Source organism: Trachymyrmex septentrionalis, unplaced genomic scaffold (assembly GCF_001594115.1).
Source record: "Trachymyrmex septentrionalis isolate Tsep2-gDNA-1 unplaced genomic scaffold, Tsep1.0 scaffold83, whole genome shotgun sequence".
Lineage (NCBI taxonomy): Eukaryota > Metazoa > Arthropoda > Insecta > Hymenoptera > Formicidae > Trachymyrmex > Trachymyrmex septentrionalis.
This window is the reverse complement of record NW_017306018.1, coordinates 2102341-2125775: the sequence shown is the minus strand read 5'-3', so window position 1 is coordinate 2125775 and position 23435 is coordinate 2102341. Positions and strand designations below refer to the sequence as shown.

Here is a 23435-nt window from a genome sequence, read left to right as displayed (position 1 = left end):
GGTATGTTACTTTGATTATGTTTATTATAAGAAGACTTTTTTATCTTTTTTATCGACTAGAACTTTTCCCAAGAGATATGAAACACATTTGAATGTTCAATCGTATGTGAATAATGTCGAGTTCTACATGAAGACTCACCCGAGCTGTTATTATAAGGAATATGCGGGCATTTTTGATAACTAATTTTGTACAGCGATTTTTCTGATTTTTCTGTTAATGTCTGAAGAAGGCTCAATCCGGTAGCCGAAACTTGTAACGTTTTATATTTGAATTTAAACTGTTTTTTTATTTTTACTTTTTCTTTATTTGTAATTTATTCTTTTTAATTGTGTTACAATTAAAAATGTGTTTGACTCTTACTGTGCCCTTTATTTATTGTTATTTATTTTTTATCCAAATAAATAGTGAGTACAAGAAATATTACAAAAAATGTTTATAAAAAATGCTTCACTTGTAGAAAATAAACATTAATTAGCAATGTTATACTATGAGTACATTTTGAATCCCCTAATATAAACAAAAAAGCTTTTGATCTTTAAAATTTTTCTCGACTGTACAAATATTTGTTGTACGTTCAAAAAATATAATTTTTTTATTTTCATTTATTTTTAAAATAATATATTTTAATTATTATACACACATCTTTTTAGATAAAATAATTTTGATAAATATACGTCTATCTTCTTCACCGTTAATAAATGCTAATTAATGTTTACTTTCTGAAAATAAGGTTTTCTTAAAAGATATCTGTCCTATACAAACACTTTTGGCACTCACTGTATATGTTATTCGTGTAATATTGCTATTCTTAATTAACAGATTGAATTACAAAGGAGTAAAAATAAACGCTGCATCTTTTCAGAGCTACTTATCTCTCGAATGCTGCACCGCACAAAGAAACGGCGTGAATTATCTACCTTCCTGTTTACGTTTCACCGAAAACGTCAAGGGTAACGTTTATCGTTTTACGTAAGAAAATTTCACAACATTGATTAATATCTAAATTACAATACTGAAATAAAAATTTTCTAAATGTAAATAATATTTTCTTGAATAGTACTAATAATTAGTAAATATTTCTTTATTGCAAATAAATATTTATTGAGAAAGAAAGTAATACTTGAATCAAATATATATGTTTATATTTAGTAAATATTTATTTGGAATAAGGAAATGTTTTATTTAGTGCTATTCAAGAAAATATTACTTAGATTTAGGAGACTTTTTTTTCAGTGTATGACATTGAATATTTTGCTAAAACGCGACTCCTTTCAGATTTATTGATTCGATTTTTCGTTAAGACAATACGTATTATTTTTGCAATTTCAACAATAAACCTTTTATGTATCGTAACAATTGTATTTTCAGCGCGTGTTTTGAGACTTGTGGCAGACGTTTCGAATTGAAATTCTGTTTGTCACAAAAACAGAAATTGTAGTTTAATTGTAAAACAAACGTAAAATAATTGAACTGGAGCTGACACTAGTTACGACTTTCTCGAACCATTTAGACATCTCCCAGGAATTTGTTTATGCGAACGTTGCAGCGTGCCGGAAGCGGATCGTATAGCGGATGACGCAATTTCCGGGACGCAGCCTTAAGAATTCCAATTCATCGCGGTATCGTCAAAATCCGTTTGCTCAGCCGCTTCCTTTATTTTCGTTGCTCGCTGTCAGTCATCAATCCGCGCAGCCGTTGTTTCACCGTTCTCACTTTTATCGGAGAATGTGTGAGAACAATTCTGTACGTTTCAGCGCTTATCTTTACCGCCGTAATTCGACGCAATTCTTCATCGCCATACTGATAAAAGCGTCGTACACATTAATGGCGCCGTAGTTGACACTCTCGCACTTGAAATTCAAGGTTTCTAACTCGTTATTTGTTCTTGATTATGACGGCTTTCTTCATTCAAAGAAATCTTTGTTTGAAAATCGATATAAATTTAATTGCCTTTGAAAAGAAAAAATATTTACGACCTGAAAATAAATTTTCTTGGACTATAAAAATAATTATGTAGGACACTCAAACTGATTGCTAGAATATCAAACTTTTTTTACAGCATAAGTGTTCTATATAAATATTTTGATAAACTAACAAAATTATTGTTAGATCTGTATGTCTAGCTAAATTTTTAAATAGTTCTTTCCGCAAATTAGAAGTTCTTAAAAAAAAAAAAATTAAAGATTCTTGGAATATCCTTATTGAAGATATTTTATTAAATAATCCAGAAATATTTTATGAAAAAAATAAATAAAAATTGGAAAGCATTCTCAAAAGATTGATGTGATGACTTTATTTACGTGCGCAAATTGCACGTTTCTTTTATATATGCTTTAAGGACTTATCCTCATTATCGAGATAGAAAAATGTTTAATGAAGCTTTTAGAGATAAATTGTAAAATTAAAATGTTTCTCACGCGTTTTCTTTTATCACGTTCCTCCTTGTTGATGAGAAGAAGATAAGTCGCATTGTTTTCGCATAAAAAATTATTTCTGGACTTGATTTTGTGATTGCGCTAACAGAATGTCGGTCGATCCGCGGCGAATTATATCAACGAGATCCGATCGTTGGCCTTCGGTTGTTCTCGATAAATCCTCGAATGTATTACATACATACGTTCGGCTTCGAGGGATTTAAACGTTACAACTGGGTCATCCAAGCAAGGATAAGCGTCGCGATGAAGATTTATGATTACATACGCACTGTAGTCGAGGGAAACCTCGAACGATGTCAAGTTCGATTCTTCATACCTGCCGGCGTTCAATCAAGAACTTATTGTGACGAGAAATATTCGCTGAAACCTTCAAAGATATAAATAAAAATCGAATTGATGTAAAAAAATTGATAAACTCTCGTTGCAGATTTCATCTTTCTTCTTCTATTTTATTTTCTATTCAGCTGAAAGTTATTATTGAGTAAACTATATGGAGCGTCTCAGAAATTAGGCACGTTTTACATTCTTATATCGCATCGTAATTTAATAGTATCTTTATTTATTATATTTATTATTATTGTTATATCTGTAATATCTAATATTATCGTGACGTTTCCGTCGAATCGATCATCGATCAGATAAAAACTAATCTTTCCGCGGGCAAAACTGTTATTTCCCATCGGCCGATGATTAATTCTCAAACATTTAAAGAAATCATGAATTATTATAATAATTGGCTAATTCGTGCGAATTAATCAGACTTAAAGACAAATCACATTCACGATTCGCACCATAAGTAGAAAGGCTCGAGGAATTTATGGAAACATGGTTGTCCATTTCTGCATTTTGTTGTTTACCACCTAGAATAATTTAAGCGTTTTACGTCAATGCATAAAAAAAAATTTCAAAAAATCTCTATTTTTCTCAAATCGCATCTGTAAATATTAATTTATATCGGTAAACATCCTTGTTCTTTCCTTCTATTTTTTTCTAGAAAAAAAATTGTTAATTTATATATTCGGAATATATGAATGCGCGACTGTCGCGATAGTTCCTGAAGGACGCGATTGCGCCATTGCTCGAGTTGCGTTTCCGCTAGTACAATACAATGCGCGTGTGCGCTGCGTGCTCGCGTACAGTTGCGTTACATTAGCAGCTCTCGTTGCTTCGTCACACGCGGCCACACGTGTAGAAAATGACGCAAGCTCAGGCGTAAATGAGAGTAGCTTCTCACTTTGCCATGCAAATGATCTGCACGATATGCCAGATCACCACCTGCGTTAGAAAAACAATGAATTCCAGAAGCAACATGTGAGAAAAATTATTGGATGCGGAAGATTCCAAATTAATTATTTATAATAATTATTTTAATTATTTTCGCGGTCACTCTCTGGACACTTGTGTTTCAATCTCTCGCTTCAATTTGTTGTTAACCATTTCCATTGAACGATTAGAAATGCGATGAAAGGAGAGAGAAACAAAGGAGAAGAGAGACAGACGTTTCTGTATTTTTCATGAACGTTAGAGAAGCGTCTCTCTTATCAGTTGATACTTCTCTCTCGTTGTTGAACGTAATGACGAATCAATGCTGATTAACCATTAGCGGATTAACCATTAGCAGAAATTTGTTAAGTGCGAAGGTCATTAGTACGAAAGAAGCCTTTTTTTTAAGATCAAATATGAAAAAATAGAATAGTAAATTATTTAAATTATTACCTTGAAAAAGTATTATTTAAATATATAATTCATAAAACATTTCATTTGTAATTATGTTAACACAAAAAAAAAACAATAATATAATAAAATTTATGTTTTTTATACTAGAAGTTTTTTAAATTAAAGAATATTTTGAATCATCAAACTTATAATTAAGTACATTTCAAAAATATTAAAAATATATACAATTTGGTTGTAAATATTTTTAAAAAAAGAATACTTTAAGTCCCACCCGCAAGTATGATTAACGCCCATCAGAAGATATACCTTCCTTCACGTATCACAGACGATGTCTTTTTTTATGGCCCTATGCTGACGTAATCGCGCCATGTATTGTGCGTAACATTGATACGTGCGCATATTCACGTAAACCATGAATGTATCACAGTGTATGACACGCCAATCTGCGCCAATCGACGCCCACACTTCTGCGTGGATCTTATCGTGCGTACACACGCAACACAGATGGCACGTTTGATATCACAAAGGAATACGTCACACTCATTTCGGTACGTCATCCTATTTTTTAAATTGGAAATCACGGCGTCGCTCAGGTCATCGCGCGATGCTGCATCACTCAGTCATTCTGTGAAATGTTGCAGTCATCGAGCTCTTGGTCTAGATTTCTCGCGCAACAAAACGAAATCGGAATAAATGCTAACGCTTTAAAGGGAATGCGTCTCTGATTTATTCCCATTAACGTAAATTAACTTTAATCTCGATTTAACCTCTTATTTTTTTAATTCGAAACGCTAGAAAAAAGTAAAAAATAAATTAAATCGAGATTAATGATTATATTGGTATGCATTAGGGACACGTTTTTGGCCAGTACTGGCCAAATATAAAATAAAACCAATATTATCTATAAATTAAATACAAATGTATTGCCAATATTATACAGAGTATTCCGAAATTTTCAAATCAATATTTGCCAATAATTTACTGCTATAAATATTAATCTATATTAGTAGAAACGGACCTTGGAAATCGGATTCTTGAAAAGTATCGCATACGTAAAACTAGGGAAATACTATACTATCTTTTCAAGAATAGGGGGCCTTAATCGGTTTCGGTCTCTCAAATGAAATCGTGAGATTATTTTGCATCAATAATAGAAAAAAAAAGAGAGAAAAAAATCTTGCTCCAATGCCATGCGATGGAAGGAAATACAGGGCTCTCGATATTATCAAATGTAGAAATAAATTTTCCTAAATGAAAAGAAATGACTTTATGCAACACAAGCGGAGCAAAACAAGACCTTTAACACAAAATTATTACAAAATCGTACACACAATTTACTTCCAAGAATGTTAACGTTGTCACAACATTCGCATTATCTATGTACATTTGTTATGACGAAGTTTCGTGTGGCATTGCTCGATGTAATTTGCATTAATTAGATTTAGTATTTTACCGTAGGCCAATCACTCGTTCCCATTTCAATTATAGAAAGAAAATGATTTCGCATGCATATTCGATAAATTCTCGCCTTTCACCGTTTCGATTTGAAGAATGTAGAGTTAAAGTCCATTAAACGCCTGGCGCTCGCACCCGCGCAATTAACCATTCACGAGTATTTTCCACGCGAATTATCGCGAAACGTTTTTACATAATAAGTCGTAATGGAGACTGTCGCGAATGTCAGACGTCAACCGGAAATAAAGTAAACTATGTTTATTCCCTCGTACCATACTTTTATCTCTTATCCTGCTTAATTACCCACATTTTATACTACCGTGCAATGCCTTCTTTAAATTAACGTCTTCTTTAAATTAACTTCAGCATTAATATTAGCTACAAAGGTGTGACTTCCAGGAGGATGAAAGCTCAGATATTACAATTACAGAGAAAATGAATGAATTATCTTTTTATTAGCGCGTCCCGTTTTATTAACCGCATCCTGTCCTCTCTATTTATTGCTATTGTTTGCGCTTTGTATATCCTGTTCAGAATTAGTCGACGGGTATTTGTGTGAATGAGGAATAATAGCCTCTGCCGGTATTATACGGGTCGCAGCAGGTCGCCACACGGTCAGGTAAGACTTTTTCACGAGCAAGATCTGGAAAAGGATATGCGCATCCTGTGCGCATTGAAATACCTGCGTTTTCTCGTGTTATTTTCGCCAGACAGCTGTTATGGGGACCGGACGTGAAAGAATGCTGTCGAGAAGAAAATACAACAAATTTTGTGTCATTTCGACTAAATCCTGCCGCAGTCACACGGAAAACACACGAATAAGAAAATTCTAAAAAAGATAGAACAGCTAGTGATAAACTCGTTATTAACAAACATATTACGTAAGAAAAATTTAAACTTATTTCGTAAGAGGCATAAAAATTGGTTTCAGGTTTTTATTTTTAGATTTTTTTAAGTTATTAATTTTCTCATTTAAATTATTTACTTATTTATGTAGTATATTATATTATATATCATTATAATATATATCGTACATCGTATTTAACAGTTTTTCCAATTAATTCGATAAAAAGTTCTTACCCTGCATTAATCGCGAAATATTTAATTAAATAATCTCAAACAGTCGCTCGATCGCCATTGAAATTTACCGCATTCATCTACTTTTCACACATTATTCCGTAAACATAGGACGTTATTTTTAGTTTTTCAGAAGATATCGGACAAACACGTCAAACCATAGTTCGTTCTCCTCCATAGCTCGTTTATCTTGCTTCTACAACATTTCCTTCCATTATGTCGTTTCCGTGCGCTCGGCGTAGGAGGATCCATAACATCCTCTCTCGCCGACGAACTTCCTCGAGATCGTCTCGATTCGCAGGACGAAGAACGGATGTTTCTAAGCTAATTTCTCTCTCTCTCTCTCTCTCTCTCTCTCTCTCTCTCTATCTCTCTCTCTCTTTTTTTCTCTTTCCCTTCTTTATCTTGAAGCATCCGAGGCGTAAAATGAAACAGCCGACGAACCGGTTCAAGAATTTTTCGTCGGTTCTTCATCCCGGACTTCAGACCGGTATCCCTGCAAAAGTGCAATGCGTAGGCAGACAGTCGGTTCTATGCGCCGCGCAGATTTGCATTTCGCAAATCGCATGCGACGCGCGTTCCACGCAAGACTAGCTCGCTATTCGTCGCACAAGAACGCAAAGTCCGGCTCAATTGTACAAGGTGTACAACGCAAAATGCCGAGTCGGCGTCGAGTTTAGATTTTTACATAAACTCACCAGATTCCATTAAGCGAGTTGATATTCACGTAACGCAAACGTGTCAAGCGTATTATATCCACATGCGAACTCTCTTTTTATTGGTACATAAAGAAACGTCGTTGAAAATTCTAATTTTTTAAACGAAACTGCTTTTTGCTCTTTTTAGATACAATAATGACGGTGGAATAAAATTATATATTAAAAAGAGATAAAATTTAAAATTTTCATGGATATTTTTAACATGATTACAAATAATGAAGAACTCTTTATAGGAAAATATTGATATCTAAAAAAATTATTATCATTATTATCAATCTTAGACTGAACATTATTTAGATAGAATAAGAAAATTGTATGTGAACATATCTTAAATAAAATAAATATGACTTGTTAACACTTCTTTTATCTAAAATAAAGATGGATTAATCATACAGAAGATACTTTAATATTTGCAATTTTTATCAAGCAAATCTATCAGACCTTAATTGGAATCAAGCATATTGGAAGAAATCTCAATGTACTCGGATGGAGGACAGGGCTTCTGTGAAGGTCGATTCGCTGTATCGACATGTCCTTCGCAAGAAAAGTCGCGGGTATCACGGTGAATGAACGTTACCTTCATTGTCGGATTTCGCAATCTCCACGTTGCCGCACTTCGACGGAGGCCGTAGCTCCCGAGATCTTGAGATCTTGACGATCATAATACATGTCTGTAATCTTTTATAAAACGCGCGCATAAAAAGAGAGAGATCTACAGATCTGCCCTTCTACGTTTAACGTTTTTTTTTAACAAGAAAAACGTACTTAGTTTAATTTTTTTTTTTTTAGATCTTTTAGAACGTTACGCGTCAAATAGTACGGAAAACTTCGGATCTTGTGTTCCAATAATTTTTTATAACAGCATTTATCACCATTTATTTTTTGCTTTAGGCAGTCCTTTTAAAATGAACCTTATTTGATTTTAATAACTCAATATTTACCGGAGATATGATTTTTTTTTACTGAGACATGCACATTCCACCGGATAAAAAGATTAAAATCGAAAACGCAAATACGATATAATCTTTATAAGATATTTTGAAACAAGCAAAACCATTATAGCAATTAAAAATTAACATTAAAAAATTCGCAACCGACTTTTCATATATCGTAGACTTTTGCTTCTCGACACAAAATATTAAATCAAATTTATCTCACGGCAGATGCTTAATTAAAAGAGTAAATTTTTAAGAATCATTTCTTGTAATCAATTTACACGGCATACCTTTTCACATACGAATTAACGGATCTCCGAAATTAATCGATGCGAAGTTCCGTGTCTACAAAGAATGACTCCTCGGTTTCTTAACTGACAGGCTGAATAATGAGCGAAGATTGGAGTCGCGTCTTCCCGCATGCGAAAGATAGTAGGCTTCTCTATCAAAGGAAGTAGCGCGTAATTTTGTGCCGGTAGGACGCGACTTCCGCGTTTCGGTTCCTGTTTGCGGCGGCACAAGGAGTTCCATATCGAGGGCAGATAACAGTCCCTGGTCGTGTGCATGCGTCTGCTTCGTGACAGTAATTCTCAACATGGTGATTCCCCGCGAAAACGCGTAATTCGCCAAAATACGGTTACAAGAAATCTTTGTCATTTAATTATTTCTCGTTAATGTACAATGTTAATGCAACATTTTTATTTTTCCAATCGTGCAAATTTTAATTTTTAATTGCGACAAAAAGAATAAAGAAGTGCATATAATATAGTGCTATATAAATATATCGATATATTAGAATTTATATTTACACTATTAATTTCATAATATCAAATTATATATTTTGAATTACTTTTAATCATTTCTATATATAGATCGCTGCTGCTCCCTATATCTAATAATATATCTTTAATTTCACTAAAATAATAGAGTTAAATAATCTAATTCAAGAAATTAGATTACTATTTTGATATCTAACATATATTCACATACAATATTACTTTATCTGTTCGAAACTATCATTTCGAAACAAATTAAATTAGAAGCTCTGTACATATAATCACAAAGATCAGAAACAAAAAACTTTTCAAAATCTAATAAAAATAGTATTAATAAAACAAAAGTTCCATAAGTTAAGTTGTGTAATTTTATTATCTAAAACTTTAACTATTATTCATTCTCAAAGACCACAGTATTATGGGAACAATACATTGAGTATATAATCTAATTCAGTTGCTTAACTTTTATAAAAATAAATATATTGTTGTAAACAAAGATCTTCAATCAAAATATCAGACATTAGGAAGCATGATTAATATCAAACAAATGTATGTATTTTTATTTAAAAAAAGTTATAAACAATGGAAAAAACATTGGAAAAGAAAGTCGTAGAATTGGAAAAAGAAAGGGTATGTCGTATTAAAAAGATGTTTAAGATCAAATTGAGAAAAAATAAAAATATTATGCTGGAGTTTATATATTTCATCACTGTGCTATTTTAAAAGTCAGTAAGATTAGTTTTTTCTTGTAGCTAAAAACAATAAAAGTAACTACCGGAAAAGAGATCAATTTCAATTTAATGCGGTAAAGAACAATAAATGAAAATGAATGAGAAAAAATTGTATAATATTAAATATATAAATCTCTTTTTTTCTCTTCCCCCGGTTTCTTCAATATGTTTGCATAATATTCTGAAAGAAAATAAATAACAAAAAAAGTAACTTTTTCTTTACGTTTAATTGAAGAAAAAAATATAATATTTTAGATTTCCTGTAAATAAATATCAAATTAATATTCATAAAAGACAAAGCAGCACAAATAAGACTGATGTAATAAAACATATGTTACAATCATGTACTCTCATATCATTAAATATCGATCGATCATTCGATAAAAGAGGAGTATCGTTTACTGATATCATTTCATGGTTTCGAAAAAATAGTTAAACTAATCATCGGCCGGTTAAGCTGTACACAAGAAGCGATGAGTAATAATACTCTGTGATTATCGACATCCGGTTTCTTGGCGAAACGATAGTTTCGCGAGCGGCAACATAAAATGGGACAATTTTCCGCGATTGCATTCCCCCGACTGTTTATTGCACATCATGGAGTCACTGGACTGTGCCATAATGGAAAGTTATATTAAATCGTGCAATATATTATGAAGACAGCGTGACGGTGCATGCGCGATTCACAAAAGGTAGTGCTTGCACACTTGCACTTCGAAAAGCTTCGATCACAGCAACTGATCACCTCTCTGATTAAGCGACGAGATTAAAAGAAGTCCGTTTCGCATGCGTATCTTGAAGTGACAGCGTGTAAGGTGAAATGGAACATTCGATTTATCATTGAGTAAGTGGGTCAATATATAATCATTCTTAACAATATAAATTAATTCTTATTAGTAAATATATAATTTGTGCAAATATAATTGTTATTGAGAAGTTATGAAAAGGTGCAAATATATAATAATCTTATCATGAAAAAATATCAAATTACCAAATTATGTCCAATGTATATTTAGAAACGTTCGCAAATATGCTTCAAAAACGCAAAATTATTGTTTTATTCGTTACATTTACCTACATCATGTGTGCTATTATACTTATTACACATTGCATCGACACAATTGAGTCTATCGTGTAATCTCCTTTCGTTTCTAAAATAAACGAAATAATTTTTCTTACAAATGCATCGATAGACAAATTCTCGATGGACATCTCGCAATCAACAGCAAACTTTCTCATTTACATTAATAATGTGACATTTGCACCATCGGCACTGTCACGTGCTTATATATTTACATCTTTTTTATTATGAGATGATGTAATTTAATAAGAATAATGCCCTGTCGTCTCGTTTCCGATAAACTTAATCTCGCTGTTGAAAAAATGATTAAAATGAGGAAAAATTTGTAAAAGATAAATTCTAAAATAATGAAAAAATAATAAAATGTGAAAATATAAAATACTGTTACTTATATATTTCATCACTGTGCTATTTAAAAGTCAGTAAAAATTTTGTCAAATGATGACACATATTTTGTCAGATCAGTTTCGTTCAAATCGAACAAAAATAGTTTCTTTAAAAATGACTATGATATTTCAACACATATACATTTCTCATTTTATTTTTAATCATTTTTTTTAATTCAAATTCGCGAATATTTTATGATATATAACAGAGAGGAATTGTGTGTGTTGAATAATAAATCTGAAACTTCAAGGTTTTAGCTTTTAAAAAATCTGGCCAAAAATAATATTGCTGAAATATATTTGCCAAAGTGCTAAAATTAGTTACCAACTATTGCTTTTTTTAATCGCCGATTATTTAACTAATTTGGAAAAGTTAAGTTTTCCTCACCGAAAATATATCTCCCGTAAAATAGGAAGGAACACATTCTCTCCTTGAAAATTGTTTTTTGCGAGTCTTGTTTAAAAAATTATTAAACTTATGTCCCAATGAATCCGTCACTTGGAGGAATTGAAAATATTGAATTGATTAAAAACAATGTTCACAGCACGTGCGAGATAGACGGAGGGATCTTCGTATTCCCTCACCAATCTCCTCTATTGTTTTCTAATCAGCGAACAGGATTCCGCATATTTCTCGATGACTAACTTATACGTAGTCACGACGCGTAAATAACCATTGATAGAATCGTTCGAAAATCAAGGTATTGCATGCATAATAGCAATCATGACATTCGCCAGCTCATCACTCAGTCATTACCGAAAATTTTTAGCGGCACGTTTTTGGACGAAATTTTTGGACGACGCAACTATTTGCATAACTTAAGCAAAGGTAATATTGTATTTCAAAATCGGATTCTTTGATGTCGAGAAAAGAAATGAAGCAAGAATATTAATATTAATGCCTAAAATCAATTCATCATAAAGTAATTCCTATTATTTATAAATTTGTAACACATACGAACACAATTCGACATACAAAGAAAGTTGACAAAGGAATGAATCATCTGAAGTTAAATCTTATACGTTCGCACGCCCAAGTCAATCGTCAATTGAGGATCTATATTAAGTAGGCGAAACTGTGGTGCACCGGAAATCATCTGAACACGCGAAAACACAATTAATAATTACTATCTCGCTATATCTATTAATCAACTACTCCATTAATATCATTTTAAACAGAATTTGAACTTAAAATTTATTCTAAAAGCATTGTCCCTTAATTAACTTCGTTAGCTGATAATTTTCTATTATTAAAAAGTGTTACGAAGCGACACATTAAAATCCTATTAAAGAAGAAGCAAATATCTCGCAAATTTAAAACATTTTCGTGACTGTGCTGCACAATTAATTTGCAAACTCGAAATACGCAGAAATAGATTCACAGATACATTGAACATTAATTGCGTAATTGTACCAAGAACAAATTTTATTTCCGAATAAATTTCGCTCGATACAAATCGCTAATCAATGAACCGTCAATGGCGCAACTGGAATCAGTCGCGTGTCAATTTTATGATGAAATATCCGAAATAAATGACAACGAGTATGGCAAGATTGTGGAATATTTAAATATCTTATTAAAAATGCTGGCACCATGGTAAAGGATACCGTGGTGTCGTCATTCCTCCTGGAGATAAAACAGAACCAGTTCTGTGGATTGTTGCTCGATGATAATTTCGGCTTTGAATACGACAGAAAGATAATCGTTATTTGTACGTAGATTTCAGAAGAATTTTATCACTTATTGGAGGAAACAAAAGAAATTTCCTGAAATCCCTCTTGGATGTTTATATTATTACAATTACATCATCGTTTACTTTTCGTCACTTCAAAATCGAATTCTCTAAATTTGAATCAATGATTATCTATTTCAGATTTAAAGAGAACTATACAATAAAGGAGCATATAGCCACAGTTAAAGATGTTTTTGTATATACAAATATTATGTGTTAACGTATTAATTCGAAATATATTACTTTATCTCTAAAGAAACATCTTTAGCTGTGACTATATGTTCCTTTACTGTATATTTATATTTTTAAGCCACCTTCAAAAAGTTTAAATTAAAGAGAATTGGCTGTGATTACAAATTAATAGTGTCTTAATCTTAAATCCAAGTTAAAACTCAAAAAGTTTATAATTCATCCATTTGATCTTGATTTTGAAAGTCATAATCAATAATTGGTTGGTAATCAACAATTATCACGTGTTTGATAAAAGAATGAGGTAGAATCTCTGCGTATAATGAAAGGAATATCACAAACAGGAATAAATGTTAGAAAAATAGAAAAATAGGAATAAATAATTAAACGTAACACACGACGGATTCACAAAATATAAGACATATTTCTATTTATCACGTTAAGGCCTGACGGTATGCAATTTTTATGTCTTCGGAAAGTTGGCAAAAAACTGGAATATTGTATAAGCAATCAATTTAGTGTATAATCGTGTACTGTGCATGATTGCGTATAACGAAATATCTTCCATTCTCATCTTCCTCGTTTAGAGAATTGCAAAACTGCAAATAAATGGCGAAGACATTCCTCTTGGCGGACATAACTGAGGACAAAAGTAAAAATGTCCCCGAGATAAATTTTCCGCAAGCGGATCTGGATAAGAGCGGATATATCTCGACTTGACGAGGCTACCATTGTTCTTCAAGCGTTTTCCAAACTATTCATGCACTTTCGTTAATCGTACCGTTATTATTATTGCAAAAACGAATATTATATTGCGATAATGTCGACGGTGCCCGGCGTTGTCGAAACGCGACGGCAATAACGACGGCAAACGATAATTCGCGCGCGCGAATCACGCGGGCTTTCCGTATCCCATCCCTCTCGTAAAACGGCCGTCGTATTGCGACAAGCCACGCGGCGTGTATAATTTACGGAGCATATTGATCGGGCCGTGATCCTCTTTCTTCGTGCTTTATCGCGCTTGCTCCGCAAGATAATTCGCGCGCGTCCAGCTGATCTTCGGCTGTGCCGGCATGTATGCAGAATGGTGTGCGAGATGAAAAAAAAAAAAGGTGGCCCCGGATTGACCAATATCCGGCGGCGGCCGGAACGCGGGGGATACGTTTGGAAACGAAGGCCTGGCCTGACTCGAACATTATATCCAAGCGCCACGCAATCGTGGCCTTATCTGTCTCCGTTTCTCCCTCCCTCCCTTCTTCTCTCTCTCTCTCTCTCTCTCTTTCTCTCGCTCACATTAGTAAAATTAGCATGCTTGAAATTTTAAATTGTCTACGTGCACCTGAACTTTTATTTCCTTTCTACATAAATTTTTCTTTTTCAATATTGTTTTGTATAAAAACACAATGTTTCCTTCTATTATTACATGATCAGCTTTGTACTGGTGTTTTTGCGCTTGAGGGGACTTGTCCCAGAGCGCTTAATAAATGATGCTTCTCTCTCTCTCTCTCTCTCTCTCTCTCTCTCTCTCTCTGTTTCTTTCTCCCTCCCTCTTTTATTTCGAAACATTAAGCAAGTACGGTTTATATACATGTTCGCGATACCTAAAGTCGTGTTGCACTTCGGAGAGTATATGTACGGAATATATATTGTAGAATCGACAATTTAGCGCGTACCTGTACATAGACACGTTTTAAAGCTAATTGTCAATTTTAGAAAATGAATTTGATCCTAAAGTTTTAAAAATTTAAACCGGATTGTAATGTCCGTGTTGCAATTACTTTAACCATGTTTTATAAAAGCTTTATACTTTCTGTGGCAAACATTCGTACATATAATAAGTAATATGAAAATGCATTTTGTAATATTAACGTCGTCTCTCGTTTTTTTATTTATAATTCATTTTGCAGAATACGTTATCTTGTATATAAAGAATAGATAAAATAACACGTTGACTTCACGTAAAAACGATTAACTCGTATTTCGGAATCTTAAATATAAACCCACAAATATATGCTCCTGATTCTTTAAATTTTTCAGTAATGACTTGTAAATCATTTTCCAACATTTCTCTGATGTATTCCCCCGTTAATACATTTTTTAAGTATCATTGCGAAAGAAACCATATAGAATTGCGTAAGCAACAAATGCAAAAATTACTTTGCAAAGAAGTACATGCATTTCCGCTGTAAATCAAATGCGATTTTTACACTTGTCGTTCGTACGATTTTATATACTTTTTTTCTACAGTGTGGGAGACCCGTCACGGTCATACGTGGGTGAAATTGCATGCCCTTATACGCGCAATTGTTTAAAGCGTGCCACCCGCGCGCAACGAGAAACGTTAAGGTAGGTCAAGGGCGCGTTGCACCGCGCCGGACGAGTCTCTCGCGAGATCTCACTTCTTTGGAGGATGCACGCGTTGAATTTTTTAAATCTTCTCTCAATCTTACCATCTTTGAAAAATCCCGGTGCATAGATATTCTAAATAAATCGGATCCTAAATTCTTGCTAATTATATAGATATCATTTCGATAAAGTTGTAATATTTGACAGTAAATAATTAATTAGGATAAATAATAAATAATAATAATAATAAATAATTAAGATAATTTTAATGTTTGAAAGTAAAGTCCTAAGGAATTTTCTTTTTATAATTAATAATCATTTTGAAACTGATTGAGAAAGATATTATTCATTTCCTTATTTTTAATTTATTTTTTATTATATTCATATGCATGTAATAAGGTTCAATGTCAGAGTTTAAAAAAAAAAAGATTTTTTTTTTCGTTCATTCATAAATATTCTATATAAACAATATATTTTATTTTTGTAAGTGAATAAAATAGAGAGATTTGATTCTCGCTTAGTTTATCTCAATATCCCCATAAATAGAATTAAAAATAAAACAAACTAAAATCAATTACAATGGATCGTATTCGGCGCAGGTATCTTATACGTTAAAACAGTTGATAAGAGGTTGATACGACCGCGTGTCGCGATTCGAAGAGTCCACGTATAATATTTACACATATCGGAGGGTACGACCAGTAGCGTCTCTCGCGACCGGATACCTCTGATCATACTTTATCCTTTTCGCGTAGATCGGCGTGTTTGCTTCCTCCGTAGAAAGATACAGATAAGATACGCATATCTCTTACGTACCTCGATGTTATTATTAGGCACCCATCTGTCGCTTCTGCGAATATTGGCTTTCCCAATTTCAGCCAGCCGTTCTTACGACAACGATCAGCCGCGTGCGCAATCGTGACACGTGCGGCGGCAACGTGTGATGTAACACTGTTCCCGTTTCCGGCGATTCAAGACACACTTCTGCACCCCATCGTCTCATTGACCTCCGTAAAGGTGACAAGTTTGGAATGGGAACATTGTTATGCAGATATTCCACGCACGTTGTGTCACTTTTATTAACTCAACAATTTATAAACATCTTAAGATCTGCCGGATTAAATTGAAGGCGCGAACGCGCAGGTTACTATTAACGTTTTAATAAACTTCTAGCAAGTATTAAATACCTTCAATTGCTTCAATTTAAAAAAAAAAAAACAGAAAATCGCCTTATGTCGCGTCGCTTGCACTTTTGATACTCGACTTCCTCTCTTTTTAAAGCAAAATATGTATCTATCTAATTTTAAGTGCAAAAACATTTGGGGATTTCACGCAACGCGAACAGATCTACTATAAGGCGATTTTCTGTTGTTTTTATATTCCTATTGGTGCATTAAAATATTAAAAATGTATCTTACACAAATTCATTACAAACGTTCTTAGAGCACTTTAATTGTTTAATGTGTCGAACGAGTGACTTCTAAATAACATCAATAACGCATGAATTGAATGCTCTCAATCGCTTCAATTTAAAACGATCTTAAAAAGTGAAAAATCGCCTTGGCGAGTGCAGCAAAAAAACGTTTCATACGCACTGTGCTTGCATTCGGATGTCCAGTATCGTTCCAATCGAATTAAAGAAAGAATCGCGATATCGGTGTATATCCGGTGTACGTATCCGTTCGGTACAATTGATATCGGCCGAAGTAAAATCGAACAAACACAAACGGTTACAGAAAAGACAGGATCCACGCGCGGCCTCGCCGGAACTGCCGGGACGACCGATGTTAGCCGAAGGCGCGCGTTCGCGTCTCTCCGTCTGGCTACGGCGCGGCCGAAGATTGCCGAAGTGCCGCTGCGCTCTCGGACGGTTACATTCGCGTTCCCTCGTCCATCAGCTCGCAGTTGTCAGCTGCACAATGGCGACGTTAGTTCGTATTCGTTCTTTCTGCTGCCGCCGTCGTTTCTGAGCGGTGGGCCGGCCCAAACGTTGGACCGTCCGTTGCGTGGATACCACGAGTCTCTCTCGCGCACGCTCTCTCTTTTTGTCTCTCTCTTTCTCTCTCTCTCTCTCTCTCTCTCTCTCTCTCTTTCTGTCTCTCTTAAGTCTCGTCCTCGAGAGCTCATCGCGGAGACAAGTATCAACGGCCGCGTTTCGGAAACGAAAGCAGCGAACCGGCGCATCGCGTCTACGTCGACGTGACGCAGAAGCCGTCGAGAAGTGAGCCAAGAAGACAAGGAGAAAGAGGAAGAAGAAGAAGAAGACTCTGAGGTCGATCGTAGCGATTAAGCTCGATCGCGGTGCCGCTCGCGGACGTCCAATCGTCTTAACCAACCTACTTACCCCACCGATTCAGGAACGACGCACGGCGACAATTACGAAGGAAAATAAAAACACGAAGGTAAAGTTCTGTCTCCGTTACGTCGATGAGGAAAAAAAAAAAAAAAAGACGAAGAAATCCCCCGAAAGGGAGTCGAGTGTGTGTAACCTACCCCCCGACTCGCAGGAAACGCGCTATCGACCGTGGAATACTACCGGGGGGGATGCCTTCGCGTTTCACGGGGTGGCAAACGAACAGCGCGACACCCCTCCCCTCTCCCTTCCCCCAAGTGCTTGTGTGTACGTCGTCCTCGTCGTCGTCTGGCCGCGCGTGTACACGATCAGTGCAAAGTGCAGTGCTGCCTATTGCATCGACGCTATCGCGAACGTCTGTTCTTTCGTCGCCTCCGGCGTATCTGCCGGACCTTATTTTCGAAAAGTATCGAATACGAAAATACTGTAATATTACGGGAAATCTGTAATATTACGTGGCGTACTCTCTCTAAATTCTTTGGAGTAGAATCTCACTTTAAAGGAGCATTAAGCCGGTCTTGGAAAAGCGTGAAGCTCGAGCCTTTAAAGTGACCAGTTGCAGATTAATCGTTTGATTGAAAATTGAGCCGGTGTTGAAAAAGAGCGAGGCTCAATTCAGCCTTTAAAGTGGCGTCTACCATGAGATTTTAAGGCGTAAAACGGCTAAGCCTGAAAAATCCTAAGGAATTAATTGATCACAGTTGTGAGGAAAATAATAGACTCTGTGATTGGTTAATTCCTTACGGCTTAAGCTTCAAATTTGCGCCCTAAAGTCTCATTGCAGACGCCGCTGAAGAGTGAGATTAAGCAACAGTTTAAGAGAGTAACGCTGTAATATTTCCGTAACATTTCGCCTACTCTGCGGTTCCTACGCGATCGCGTTTCCGTCGTCGCGCTACTCTTTCGTGGCATCGAAAGCCAATTAAATGACGGAACTGCAACAGTCGCAGTTCCCGGGAAAGTATTCACCAGACGGATAAGCGAACAATAGTAATTTACAACAATCATTGTTTGATTAACTCATACAGCACAAATCGTTTCAATGATATTGAAAGAACATTGCAAACGTTGCAGCAATGTTGCTGCAAGTTTCCGTGACGTATGGCAAGCAAAGCTAATGTTACACATTATTGTGACTTCTCATCGTTAACGTTGTAAATTAATTAAAGTTGGATAATTGTGCCGGTTAATGTCGCAATTCAATGTGGCATCGCTAATTTTATTAATTCAAATTGATACTTTGGAATATTTCCAGGATTTTCAGAAAGTCGATCAAAAGTTAAAGTCACGCTCTCGTTGAATAATGATTCCACAAACATGCATCGCAATCATTTCCTGATAAGACTCGGAAGTATGATATCATTAGAAAAACCGAGAAATTCGTATGAATTCGAATGTGCTGTTAAGTACACGTTTGCGCGTAATTACGGTTATTAAGTACATTAGAATAAGAATCGTCTCTTGAAACTTTTATCAAGTTTCTCACTTGAAAGACTCTCTCTCGAGCCTTCAGTCGAGTTCCTTTGGCTTTCGTTTAGGAAATATTTGGATTTGCAACCTTGACGTTTGTCGCACGGGCAATGTTTTTTTTTTCTCTCTCCTTCCGTTATTTATTTCCACTGATTATGAGTCAGCGTACGCTCGCGTTGAATGAGCGTGTTTACGTTGAATGAGCGATTTGACGCAGGCATTAAAACCGGTACGATCGCAGGCGAGTTTACATTCCGTGAGACACCACTGGCGATATGCAAACAATCTGAACTGTTTGTTCCCGACAAAAGCCGAACGTGACAGCTGATGCGAGATCCATCTTTCTCAATCTTGTAGCGAATTCGATTCGACACACTCGGTGGGTATAAACTTTTGCATAATGGCGTTTTCGGCCCGACCGGATTTTGGCTTTGCACTACCAGGGTTGAATTAATGACGTTGTGCTCTCCTATTATATAATAGAGCGTATAAACAGTAGCAAAGCCTTTTCCAACTCAGTTGAATGCAAACGCTACTAGTATACTACTAGATTAAGCTAAAGCTCTCTTTTGAAGAGTGACTCCAATTTTTATGTACGCGTGCGGAGATGCTTGTATATGAGTTAGCAGTCTCTCTCTCTCTCTCTCTCTCTCTCTCTCTCTCTCTCTCTCTCTCTCTCTTTTTTCTCCTGGATGAATTTCCGACCCGCAATGGTCACAATACTATGAATTAAAGAATCTAGTAGTATCTACAAAATACAGCAGTCGGACGTAATACCGATATGCGCGTATTAAGGACGTATACAAATTGACGTAAAAATGTGTGTTTAACGTAAATAAAAACCGTTCTTCCTCACCACACTTTATTGTGTGTTGTTACATAAAACATGTATTCAAAATATTTGCATTTCATTTTTACACTCAGATTAAATCAGCGTATAACGGTTTTAATATGCATCAGATACCCAGAAGTTTTGAAGTTAATTACTTTTTCATTTTCTCCAAGTACCACATAACGGTGACTAATGATAAATATTGAGCGCGCATTAGCGCGTCCAATCGAATTCGCGCCATTTGACGCCGGAAATTGCACTTCTCTCGGGAGGGCGGCGAGGGGCGAGGGGCGGGGGGGGAGGGAGGGAGGGAGGCGGAATAACGACGATTTCTCTGAATCGAACAATCCGCGAGATGAAATCGAGGATGCTCCGATAGATTGAGAAGGGGGAGGGGAAATTTCGCGTCGGGGTCGTCCGGCCCCCGACATCGACGCGCGGTCATTTTTACAATGTAAACGAGAGCGCGGCGAAGCTGTTAGGCAATTTACATATTTCGCGAGCTTGCGTCACGTTCGGTTGCGCGCTATTAATGCAAACGGTGCCCGCAATATCGTCCCTCGTGCACGAGCGCGACGATCGTGGAATTCTCCGCCATTTTGACCTTACCGAAGGATATCTGGTATCTCTGTAGCGTGTGTGTGTGTGTGTGTGTGTGTGCGTGTGCGTGTGCGTGTGCGTGTGCGTGCGTGCGTGTGCGTTGTGTGTGCGGCCGTTATGTGTGGGTCGGCTGGTAATATCGCGAGTGTCGTTTCGACACACGCGGCGATGGCGACGGCGATGGCGACGGCGGCGGCGAACGCAACACTTTACTAATTCCGAACTTGCGATTTCGTCAGATACGCGCATTTCATTTACAGGAACGGACGGGGAAGGGGGGAGGGGTGGGGGGGGAGGTGGGGTAGACCTCGACAGTGCCCCGAGGAATCCGCGCACCTGCCGGCTAAATCGTCTCACGAGACCGTCTCTCGACTCGCCGGACTCCGTGGATTCGATTCTCTCGCAATGATTTTATCGAAGACTTCAAATTCTGTTGCAAGCGGCTTACCTCCTATTAATTCGTATTAATCTTGGCTGCGTTCAGAAATTTCACCTCGGATGCACCCAGGTATTATTTTTATCCTTGTTTATTCGATGAACAACAGGGATCAAATGATATCTGGGTGCACCAAAGTAAAGTTTCTGAATGCAGTCCTTTAATGGATAGGCTGCAGCAGCAGCCTCAAGCCGGAGCAGAAAACTTTGTATAACGCATGAAGGAGAAAATCAATCGGAATCTTTCATTTCATGAAAAGCAAGGAAATGACGAACTTCTGATTGATTCATTTTCTTATGTATTATTGGGTTATGCAAGATTCTGCGCTCTCGCTCTTAGTTTTCTTGGAAAACTTGTCTAAGGAAAATAAAAGATACCGTTCAGATACCTTGAAGTCCATTACTTTTACCATTTCAACACTGAAAAACATGACGTTATATCAAATCAACAGCAGTATTCTAATTGAAAATACTTTTGTCAATTCAATTACACTATTAATAAAGTAAATATACCGCATGTTCTTTTTTTAATAAAATTTTATTTGTTTCATTAATACTGTTATTGAAAATAATCAACGAGATTATTTTTAAATAAAATAATACAATGCTATTTTTTTCAGTACGTAATATTTCCAATATGTAACTGAAGTTTTAATCATGACATAATATAATAATAAAAAATATAATTATAAAATTAAAATTTTTTTTGGGAAAAAAGCATTCCGAGCATTTCTCTTGCCAACACTTTTATATCTTTAATGCTGATTTTTTTGACGATTTCGAAAATTCGAATTATTTCCAAACTTGGAACCTTTGAAGTTGTCAAAAGTAACAGCCCTAATCTTTATTTCCCTTACGTAAAGATTAAAAAAGGAATTATATAAAGATTTATCGATCTTATATAAGGGCGAGGATGTAACAGAGTAGATTAAAAGATATTACGCGATACTTATTTTATATATCGAAAGACATGTATGTGGTAAGGGAAATGAATACATTGCGTGGAAAAAAAGTCATAGAAAGGTCAGCGCCGTTACTTCTATTCACGCACAACGAATTTGAATTCGTGTAGCTTAATACACAATAAAGATTACATCATTTTCTTTGAAGGAAATGATGTAATATTTATTGTGTATCAGTCTCTTCGTGTATTATTGACTGTATCGATAGCTTTTCACGCACTCTCTTTTGATGGACGTAATGCCTATATTACACTAACGATTGGAAATTGCGTTTGCATTTGCATCTCTTGACCAATCAAAAAGGAACTGCTGGTCTGAAGCAGCTTTTTTTTATCGATCGAGTTGACGCAAACGCGAACGCAATTCTCCAAGGTGTGATACGGGTATAAGATTACTCGTTTCGATCACCACCAACTGAACTCTATTGCGCACTGAAAAGCTCACACAAGGGGAAGGAATCCTGCTTAACAAGAGCGAGTCGAGAGAGATAGTCAACGAGAATATTGTTTGTATTTTCTCAGTCTTGCCTGTATTATACGTATTGGGTTCAATACAGAAGTACGTAGTACGTTAGAAAAACAAAGAGCGCGATCCCCTGCTAAGTGTTCTTTGTTGGCTTGCTGCTTTCACAGTGGCTTTGTCGGCTTTCACAGTGGTGAGTTTTCCATATGTTATAGGGGGTTCACTGCTCGCCACCTGGGGTGCGTTTCAGGGGTATTATCATTTTATCCTTGTTCATCGAATGTTAAACAAGAATAAAATGGTACCTGGGTGCATCCGGGTGAAGTTTCTGGATGTGATCCTGCTATTCCGGTTTGGCGCGCGTGGATTTCAAATGCATGTCCCTTCGTCGCCTGTCTCAGCCTGTTCACGAAGCTGAAATATGAGATTAGATTTTGTAGCGCCGTTAATAGATAATCCCTCCGTTTCGATTCCACTCTCAAGCGGGAGGGATACAGAAAGATTATCAGTTTAGCTTTTTCGAAATACTCGCGATAGCCGGATTCAAGGAAATAGGTCGAGCTTGCCAGCCATTGGGTCATCACAGCGCAATATCTGACTGCTCCTTTAATCGAAGTTCGGGCACGTTCACCTGTCGATACGGCGCTGACCTTACGAATATCGTGGCATCCACGTGATCGAAGATAGCAAATCGCTTTCCGCTATTGAGGAGAGTCCTTGTCGATGATAAAACCCGATATTACCTCGTATCATCTCGTTTCATATCGTGCGATGAAGAGG

General features: G+C 35.9%; 2 protein-coding genes across 3 annotated transcripts in view; one reads left to right on the top strand and one right to left on the bottom strand.

Annotated features, from left to right (window-relative positions):
• LOC108754967 (probable RNA methyltransferase CG11342) overlaps positions 1-17345 on the bottom strand; it is a 25039-nt gene extending 7694 nt beyond the window's left edge. The window contains exons 1-3 of one of the 2 annotated variants that reach the window (XM_018497649.1): positions 17137-17152; positions 16960-17021; positions 16358-16651 (exon numbers count right to left, since the gene is read on the bottom strand). Coding sequence is in view for 1 of the 2 variants with exons in the window: in XM_018497648.1 (XP_018353150.1) it covers positions 17137-17147 (11 nt within the window). In the remaining variant the exon portion in view is untranslated. Of the gene's footprint in view, positions 1-16357; positions 16652-16959; positions 17022-17136 lie in introns of both variants that reach the window. The other variant, XM_018497648.1, reaches the window with a different exon arrangement.
• Positions 17346-17407: 62 nt separating this feature from the next.
• Positions 17408-23435, top strand: part of LOC108755106 (tribbles homolog 2) — a 27184-nt gene continuing 21156 nt past the window's right edge. Inside the window, exon 1 of the mRNA XM_018497913.1 lies at positions 17408-17943. The gene's annotated coding sequence lies outside the window, so the exon portion shown is untranslated. The remainder of the gene's footprint in view (positions 17944-23435) is intronic.